Below are 10,482 nucleotides of genomic sequence, written 5' to 3'. Positions count from 1 at the left end.
TTTATCTACTTATCTGCCTACCATCCTATTTATCTATCACTCCACACATATATTATTTCTCAATGTTTAGCATGAAAAGACCTGAATATGCATTCAGGGGTCCAGGAAATGGCAAGAGTGTATCAATTGGGTATCAGATGGTAGCGGTAAAGATGCTCCTGCTATCTTCCAGAGAGACAGCAGTGGGACAGCCTGATACAGGGCAGAGCTTGGTATATCAGAGCTGAAAGCTAACTCCTGAGAAATGGCCAGGATCCCTAACCCTAGAGGATGCCGAAACTCTGACAAGATGCCTCATCTGATTAGGAAGCTAGAACAAGAACCAAGTGATATAGGGCATTAAAAGCATTTTTAATGGATGATATAATGATTTGCATTTGATAATATTCATTAAATATTTGTTAAATAAATAATATGCATGAAGAAAAGTCAGAAATGTTAAATTGTTATAACCCTGCCATTATGCCTCTCAATGTCTGCAAGATTATACACATACGGAGCATTACCAAAAAGAACAGTCTTACCAGAATCCTCCTATCATAAGCACAGAGTTCAGCAAGTAAAAAACCCATTTCTTTCCTGTCTACATTACATAGGCTGATGTGTACCCAGAAGCTCTGTCTTCCTTATTCCTTCTCAGCCCCCACCTCACCTCCCACATATTCCAGCCTCCCCATGCCAGGTGACCACCATTCTGGGGTATTTTGTGGGCAAGGTCCTTTTAGGTCTACTTTTTGTTCCATTTTCCAATGTAATGATGGATTCTCAAATTCTTCAGAAAGGTGAACCTAACTGGAGAACCTTCCTGACTACATATGTACTGTCCTGAGGGTAGAAGAACACAATTAAACCCAACGTGTCAAGGGTAGTCAAGTATTAATACTCCATTCCATACTTTGACTCATGCTATATCTTCATCCTAGCGCAGAGAGCGCATAAATGGTCACTACGTTAAAGCTGCAAGGGTGAGCCAGTATTGGAATGGACACCTGTGGCCACCGGAAATGCCAGAGAATAAAAAGAATTTTAGAAATTCTCTAAGGACTCACACTCCACTTCATTTTTCTGTTCAATACTAGATTCCACTAGTGCAACATCCTTGCCAGGGGTCCTGAAGGATCTGTGGAAAAATCTTCTTCCAAGCTTATCCCAGTTGCTGGCAGAATTTAGTTTTTGTGGTTGTAGGATTGAGATACCCTTGCCAGCAGTCAGCCAGGGGCCACTCTCTGCTTCTAGAGGCTGCCTCTCCATCTGCAAATCAGCAATGCCCGATAGAGTTCTTCTCAAGAGCATCTCCTAACTTCCTCTTTTGCCATCAGCTGGAGAAAGCTCTCTGCTTTTCGGCTCGTGCAATTAGATCTTTCCCACCCAGATAATCTCCCCATCTTAACATCAACTGTGCCATATAATATCAGATCATTACAGGATTGATATCTCAGCACATTCTCAGGTTCTGAGGATTAGGGTAGAATGTCTTTTGGGGACCATTTTAGAAATCCTGCTGACCAGTGCCCTGAACATGCCAGACAAGCTCTTTACATTTATTACCCTGGTCATCCCTGTCTTCCTTTCACCACCCCAGCATGATCTTTTCTGTGCTGTTTTCAAACCTCCATCCCCTACCTGCCCTCTCATATTTAGCAGATGATCTTGTCTCCCATCTCACACACCCAAAAAATAGAATCCAGCTGTCTTAGTTTCCTAGGGTTGCCAAACCAAATTAATACAAATTGGGTGGCACAAAATGACAGAACTTTATCTTTTCACAGTTCTGGAGGCTAGAAGCCCTAAACCAAGGTGATGAAAGGGCAGTGCTCTCTCTGAAGGTTCTTGGGAATGATGTGTTGCATGCCTGCTCCTAGCCTCTGGTGCTGCCAGCAATCTTTGGCATTCCGTGGCTTATAGATGCATCACTCTGATCTCTGCCTCTGCTGTCTTATGGCCCTGTCTTTCTGTGTGTGTATGTCTTCCCTCTGTGTGTGTATGTCTCTCTTCTCCTCTCTCATAAGGACACCAGTTATATTGGATTAGGACCCACCCTAATTCAGTGTGACCTCATCTTAGCTTGATTACATCTGCAAAGATACTCCTCCAAACACAGTCACATCCAGCTACCAGAGGTTAGGACTGCCACATATATTTTGAGGGGACATGAACCAACCCATAATGCCCCCTGACTGGAAGACTCCATCTTCTACCATTTAACTTACAAACCTTCACACCTGCCCTGATTTGTCGTCTACAGGATACTAGAGAGCAGCATCCCCTCTCCTCTGTAAGACAATCATTTTCTTTCTTTTATACTCAGCCTCTTCCTCTCAGTTATTTAATAGATTATCCTCACAGTCATTTTAACCTTACTCAAGCCTCTGACATTATAATAAGGTAAGGGAGGGAGGAATAGAAGGAGAAAGGAAGAAATTTGCCTTAACACCACATTAACCCATAACTAATTCTCTTCTGATGCAAACTTTGCAAAAGAGCTATTTCTGCCCTTTGCCTGCACTTCCTCCCCTCCAACTCACTCTCCCAGCTGTCTCAATACATCTCCCCACCACCACTACTCCATACAATCAGCACTCACTAATGACCTTCTTGTGCCTAAATTCAAAGAACATATTTCAGGCTTCATCATCCTTGACTTTCCAGTGGAAACATTAAGTTCCCTTTGCTTCCGTGAGTTAAGCCCTTCCTTTCTCTGGCCATTTCTCTGTGTCCTTTCCAGGAATATATACTTCTATCCTGCCATTAAATGTTGCTGTCCTTCAAGACTCACTCCATTCATAAAGGAAATGACAACAAAAACTAAGACTCATTCTTGGCTATCCATTCTTCATAGAGCAAACCAGGGTGAATTTTTCAAAATATCTCACCATGTCATCATGTCAGTCCTCTACTTAAAACTCTTCAATGACTTTATTTTGTTGCACTGAGGATAAAGACCATAATCTTTAAGGTAGTGTATATAATCTGGCCTCTGCTTGCCACATATACCTAGATACAGAATTTGGAAGAAGAGAAAGAATTTTTAAAGATGTGCTGGAAATTTCTATTATTAAAAAGTTAAAAAAAAAAAAACCCAATAGATATTGGAAAGGATGTGGGGAAAAGGGAATACTTTTACACTATTGTCAAAAATGTACATTAGTACAACCTCTGTGGAAAATAGTAAGGATATTTCTCATAGAACTAAAAATAGAATTACAATTCAATCCAGCAATTCCACTTGTAGGTATCTATTAAAAAAAATCATTAGATCAAAAAGATACTTGCACTCAAATGTTTATCACAGCACTATTCACAAGTAAAGTCATGGAATCAACCTAAGTGTTAATCAATGGATGATTAAATAAAGAAAATGTGGTATATATACACCATGGAATACTATGCAGCCATAAAAAATGAAATTATGTGTTTTGCAGCAATATGGGTACAGCTGAAGGCCTACATCCTAAGTGAAGTAACTCAGAAACAGAAAATCAAATACCACAACTTCTCACTTATAAGTGGGAGCTAAGCAATGGATACTGTATTAGTCTGTTCTCACACTGCTATAAAGACATACCTGAGACTGGGTAACTTATAAAGAAAAGAGGTTCAATCACCTCACAGTTCTGCAGGCCGTATCAGCTTCTTCTGAGGAGGCCTCAGGAAACTTACAATCATGCTGGAGGGCAAAGGGAAATCAGGCAAGGTCTTCACATGGCTGGTAGGAGAGAGAGAGTGAAGGGGTAAGTGCTACACATGTTCAAACAACCAGATCTCGTAAGAACTCACCATCATGAGGACAGCAGAGGGGAAATCCAACCTCATGATGCAGTCACCTCCCATCAGGTCCCTCCCCCAACAATGGGGATTACAATTCAACATGAGATTTGCGTGGGAACACAGAGCCAAACCATATCAGGTACACATGGACATAGAGAGGGGAATAATAGACACCAGGGACTCCAAAAGCAGGAAGAGTAGGAGAGGAGTGAGGATTGAAAAATTACCTATTGGATACAATGTTCACTACTTGAGTGATGGGTACACTAAAAGCCCAGACTTCACCACTACACAGTATATCCATGTAACAAAACTGCACACATACCCCTTGAGTATATAAAAAAGAAAAAAAAGATGTGTCAAGAATTCTTAGACAATTCTACTGAATGAGTTTTTTTCCTAACCACCTTTCATGTAACAATGCTCAAGTATTTCCAAGAGGGTGATGGACCACAGAAGAGGGTGATGGACCACATAAATCAGGAGATTTATGACAGATTGGTGAGTTTGATGGATCCTAATCCACTCCTCTGGTGCAATGTGTTTGTTAAAATCTGGTACACAGAAGACAGAAATTTATATGGCACTTGAGTAGTGTACAATGGTAGCCACTTTAACACTGTTGTTTATATTGCAATTCAATAATTTGTCTGCATCTTCTACACTTGAATGACTGCTAAGCCTGCTTGTTTTCCTGATCTATCATAATTATTTTTTAAATATGTGTAAAAATACATACACATATCTTTTCCTTTTTGAGTTAGGGTTTCCAGACTCCAGAAATTTTGTAAGAGTCAACACATTTCCAATTTTTTATTCACTGCAATTTTGGCAAGCATACCTTCCCTATTTTCATTAATATCATTGATTAAACTATTAAATAGAACTAGGTCAGGTATAGAACCCTGTAGCAAGCCAGTGAAAACAGCTCTCTCAAACTTCAAGTCAATACTGAGTTGACCCAGGATTTCACCTTCAGAAGCAACCATGATCCAGGATGCAGTCACTCAATATATATGGATGCTTGAGGTCAAATGATGTACTATCGAATAGATTCCAAAGCTTCTTGACATCATTTGACCTCAAAAAGCCTTTGAATCTATTAGAGGAGATCAGTTAATACATGATGCATTAAAAAATAGTACCAATATTCTATGACCCGAAAACTAGTGTGTTTTTTTTTCTTTTTTTAAAAAAAGGTATTTATTTCTCCAAGGCAAAAGTCTAAAAATCATTATGGAAACCATTATTGATAAAGGTCAGAAAGGATAATGACACCTAAAATTAATGAAAAGGTATGGCTCTGTCCTGATTTCTCTGGTAGCTGTCAATTTTTATTTAAAAATCTCTACTATGAAATGCAGAAAATTATGGCAATCATAACAATGGAGTGTGCCTCTTCTAGTCCAAGGTGAGGCCTCCAATTATGCACTAAGATACCATTTTCTCCTAACTCTGGGACATGGCAGTACCAATGATCTCATTTTTCTTTTGCATCATCAGCCTCTCTCTCTGTACAGGTTGTTCAACTCAAAATACATGCTGCAAATGTTTTCTCTTATTGCATCATCAACCTCTCCCTCTGTACAGGTTGTTCATCTCAAAATACATGTTGCAAATATTTTCTCTTATTTTCTTTATATTGCTATAAGGAACTTATGATTGAAACAATCCAATTAATATACAAACATAAAAACATGGTGAGAGTCTTTTAGTGGTAAAAGTTTCCATGTGAAATGGATTATTCTGTTATGAGATATAAGTTGTCATTGTCTAGAATAAATTTGAATGTATAGAATATTTTCTTGCCCAGAAGTAGCTGTAGATAAATCCTACTTTAAGAAAACATATGTAAATGAAGATTTATTTTGAACATGTAATTGAATAGCAATTTATAACATCATAAATTTTTCACACAAAACATTTTTAATGTTTACTACTGACTTCTTTTTCAACTTTCACTTTACATTCAGTGGGTACATGTGCAGGTTTGTTACCTGGGTAAATTACCTGATGCTGAGGGTTGGGATATGAATGATCCCACCACTCAGGTACTGAGCATAGTACCCAACAGTTTTTCAACCCTTGCTCCCCTCCCTCCTTTCCCCCTCTAGTAGTCCCCAGTGTCTATTGTTGCCATCTTTATGTCTATGAGGATAGCATGTTTAGCTCCCACTTGTAAGTGAGAACACGGACTTTTCACAAAATCTAAAGTCAGAAGGAAAATTTACCTAGTAGTTTCAAACAAAAGATAAATTATTATGGCTTAAAAAAAGTAACAAATATCTGATTTACTTAATAACTATTCTCTATATAAAAGATTCGTAATGGTCCTTTTTTAAAATGTAGGCTACCCTTGTACCCTTAAATGATAAAATATTTAGCAAAACCACTGATGTATATCTGAGAATGGTAATGTGAAATAGATAATAACTGGAAATTTTTATCCACAAATTCAGTTGCCACCAACTATTCTTCAAATCAATCTGGTTTTTGTTTTGTTTTTTCGTTTCTAAGAGAGGGGGATCTTGCTGTGTTGCCTAGGGTGGCCTTGAATTTCTGGACTCAACGTATCCTCCCACTTCAGCCTCCCTAGTGGGACTATAAATCATTCTTTTCACACATTTACATTCCCACAATGGATTGAATACATTCTGATTATAAAAATAATATATATTTATCATAAAAAATGTAACATGGAAAAGTACAAGAAAAAATAATTCATAATTTTACTTCCAGATATAATCACTTTTAAGATTTGGTGCATGTCCATCCAATCAATTTCCCAATTTTTACATAGCAACAAAAAACTGAATGTACAATTTTGTCTCCTGAATATTTACTAAAGTTTAAATCATAAATATTTTCTTATGCCATTAAGCATTTTATTTAAACTTCCTTTTAATAAATATATATTAGATCATTGTATGAATGAACTTTAATCTATGTAGGTAGTTATATTAATTTTGGACATTTCTACCTTTCATATTTTTGCTATAATAATGTACTGCAACGAACATCATGACCCTCACCTTTTATCATTTTCTTGGGATTAATTTCTGAATCAAAAGACATGAACATTTTCAGATTTTTGAGGCAGTGGACTCAAGAACACAGGTACAGTGTAGACCAGGGGTAAGGCAACTTATTGAAAAGAGAGGAATTAAGTAAAAGTCTATATGCTAAGAGATGGGGCCTCCATCATTCACCCTCTTAACCCACTTGGCAGCCAGAAAGACATCCCTGACTGGAGAAATGGACCCAAGAGAAAAGATCTGCAGATAATGACATTTAGAGGTCCTACAGTGAGTAGCCAAGTCCCAGCTAATTACCCTAAAGTTTAAAATTAATCTATTACCATTTATCATTAATCTATAACCTATGGTAGCTCACATTTTAAACTACTATGCTCCAGTTTCTCCATTTATTCTCCTTCAGTGGTTCCCCTTACCATTCTGGCCGGTTCTGACTTAGGGACAGTCTAGAGTAAGAAGTCACACACGCGTCACTTTTCCCACGAGGGAAAAACCACCAAGCTAATTTTGTCTTCTCTTGGCCACAGGCCACAGAATAGTTCACTGAAATACCTAATGCCCTAGAGTAGAGACTGTCTCCTGGGGTCAAGTATATTTTAAAGCAAATAAATCCCCAAAAAAGAGAACAGAGCCACACTAGACAAGTCAGAGTCCACCTTTTATTCACTCTTGTACCTCCAAGGACTAGAACTTGGCCTGGCACATAGCAAGTGATAATACACATTTGCATGGACGGATGAATGTATATGGCTTCTTTAGGCTGAATTTAAACTCCCACCAAGAACAGACAACTACCTTGCCTCTCTTCCCCACTCATTTTCGGGTCTTCCACATAGCAGCCAGAGCCTCAGAGACCCTTGAGAGTTTCCTCCACTCCTCCCTCGTTTGTGGCCCTGGAAGCTGCAGGTGGTAGTTTCCTTCGCTGGGGGCGGCGCCTGGACGCCGGTGTCCCCGGCCGAGGCGGCCTCGCTGTCCTGGAAGGGAGGGTGAAGAGCTGCATCCCGCACTAGGCGGCGAAAGAGCGCAGCGCCAGGCGGCGGGGTCTGGAGGCGCTCGACGGCTCGCCCCCAGCGCGGGAGACGGGCTGTGTAGTTGGACCAGAGGAAGAGACCGGGAAACCCAGACGTGGAAGACGGGGTAGTCTGGACTTCGCGAGCCCTGGTGGGGGTGGCGGCCCACAGAGCGCCCACCTGCGCCGTGCCCCGCAGCGAGGAGTGGCCGCGCCGCCCGCCAGTGAGCCGGGCTCCGAGACCGGCGGGGGAGCGCGCGGGCGAAGGAGGGGCCGCCGTCGCTAACACCGCCGCCTTCAGCCCTTGGCTTCCGCGCGTCGGAGGCTGGCAATTCCACGTTCCCCGCGGCGGCCGGAGCCGTGCGGGGGCCAGGCGGCTCGGCGGGCGCCGGGGCTGGCACCTAGGTGACCTGTCTTCCGCCCCTGCAGCGAGTCTCCAGTGGGCATGTTTCAGGTGGGCAGGTCCAGCATCCCCAAACCTGCCCCCCGCAGCCTAGAGGACCTGGACTCAGTGCAGCGTGTCCTGTTACACAGGTCAGTGCAGGGCCCTGGGGCGCGGGGCGAGACCGCCCTCTTGCCCCGGGGATGTGGGCGAGGGAGGGGCCGCTTTTCTTTCTGGGGTCTTTCTGGAAGCATCTGACTTGGGATTCGCCTTAGTGCGGCGCTGGCCGCGAAGGGCCGTTGGGACCTGCACCCCACCCTTTCCAGAGTCGGGTGCCAGCGATCCACCCTGTCCCGCTGCCGAGACTGGCCCCGCGTGGGTCCCGGTCACCCATCTCCTCCGGAAAACGCTACCTTAGGAAGAAGAGAAAGATTAAGCGAAGCTGTCCCTTAACACCTCCAGGCTTCTTCCAGGAAGCTAAGAGTTTTGTTTGAACTTTAGTTGTGACTGGAATGGAAAAGAGCAGCTTTTTTAACAAATCTAATTCTACCCCACCCCCCTCCCACACACGCGCGCGCATGCGCTCGCGCCCACACACCAACAACTACACAAAAGAAATTTAAGAGTTTCTCTCGGAAGAATGAGAACCCCAACTTTCCGTAAGCTGCTAGGGCATTAATTTTAACCGCTGGTACTTTCGTCCAACCTTATCCTTTATGCAAAATAGACTAACAAATATTAAATCCCATGGTTACAGTGATGGGCGTAGAGAAGAGAAAGAAATAGTCCACATGAAGAGCAAATTGTCTTTCAATTTTAAGAAAGGATGGATGAAATACCAGGCAGTTAATGCTGCTTTAGTTCTAGGAAGGCCTGGCCTTCATAAGACGTTGTAGGAAAAAAAAAAAAAAAAAAAAAAACCTCTTATAAATATATCTAAAGTATCTCTTGAATACATTTGTGGCGAGAAAGAGTAAGTGGCGCTTAGTAAATATCTGTCAGAGGGAGGTTTATGTGAGCCCTCTCATCTGTAAACGTTTCAAGTGGCCCTTTTAAGTCTTTGTACAAAACCATATGAGCTGTAGAAATCCTGTTCTATTGGAAGTGTGAGTAAAAAAGAAAGACAGTGTGCAAGGGAGAAATCGGGTGTCTGCGATTTCAGAGCTCTCTTCTGAAACCTGCAATTTTCTGCAGCTGGTTTCCCCCAAACCCCAAAGAGCCCCTGCCATACAAAATAAAATATTATTAAACGAGCAGTGAAAAGGGTATTCTGTTAAATTCCCAAAAACAATTCCCCCTGCATTTGATAAAATTATAGTCCAGGAATAAATCCCAAGAAGCATTAACTAAAAACTCATTCACAGCATGACTTTGTTGTAAAGCTGGGAGAGGTGCTGATTTTAAAAGCTTAAGACCTTGCTGCAACAGAATTTCTTCATATTTCTCATGTTTAAATGTCGAGTGCCAAAAAATTTCAAACTGATTAACACTTTAGGAGTTCAGATCCAAAGCACAAACCCGTCCGAATAAACCAGGCAAAAGAATACGTTTAAGCTATAGTCATGAAGACTGAGATGATTATTTCGGAAGTAGTGGAATATTTCTAGAATAACCTGCTCAGTATTAGAATGAAAAGCTACTTTATCTGAATTACAAATAACTGCTCCCAAATGCTAGAGGAACCAATGGAATCTGGAACTATAAATGTGTTTGTCAGTATCATGGCTAACACTGCTTTCTTTTCAACATTATACGAAAATCTTTTTGCTACTGCAATAAATTACTCTTATTAGTGGTTATGTATTAATGTTTTCAAACATACATTAAAAAAAACTTCGACATCTGTAGAGGTTTCTCTTTCATTTAATGAAGCTGTATTTCACACAAGTTCACATCTAATCAAATGTCTTTTGCTGGCATATATAGATTTGTTTAGGCACAATATTATAGAAATTAGCGAGATCTGACAACCCTTAAATCATACTCGTACTTATCATTCATAGTTCTCATGAACCATATCAATGCATGGCCTTTTTAAAAAGTATTAATATTACAAAACTTTTATTTTTTCCTTTAAAACATCCATTGTAAATTATATACAAAATTTTGGCAATTGCATTAAAGTGACTAGTAGCCGTGTTATTAAGAGAAAATAACATACTATTCTATTTTATTTTAACGTCTTACTTTAAAGGGTAAGTCTTGTGAGTGTGTACTTTTTTAAATTACTTGTATATTTTCCATTGCAAATATGGTTTTTAAAATGTAGAGCATTAAATTGCTGTGCT

General features: G+C 40.6%; 1 protein-coding gene across 1 annotated transcript in view; it reads left to right on the top strand.

The window, feature by feature from the left end:
- The first annotated feature begins 8,178 nt into the window (after nucleotides 1-8,178).
- LOC105486104 (inturned planar cell polarity protein) overlaps nucleotides 8,179-10,482 on the top strand; it is a 96,967-nt gene continuing 94,663 nt past the window's right edge. Inside the window, exon 1 of the mRNA XM_071093071.1 lies at nucleotides 8,179-8,346. Coding sequence (XP_070949172.1) covers nucleotides 8,258-8,346 — 89 coding nt within the window. The 5' untranslated portion in view covers nucleotides 8,179-8,257. The remainder of the gene's footprint in view (nucleotides 8,347-10,482) is intronic.

The sequence above is a fragment of the Macaca nemestrina genome, chromosome 3, assembly GCF_043159975.1.
Source record: "Macaca nemestrina isolate mMacNem1 chromosome 3, mMacNem.hap1, whole genome shotgun sequence".
Taxonomy (NCBI): domain Eukaryota; kingdom Metazoa; phylum Chordata; class Mammalia; order Primates; family Cercopithecidae; genus Macaca; species Macaca nemestrina.
This window is presented reverse-complemented; position numbering and strand designations above follow the sequence as displayed.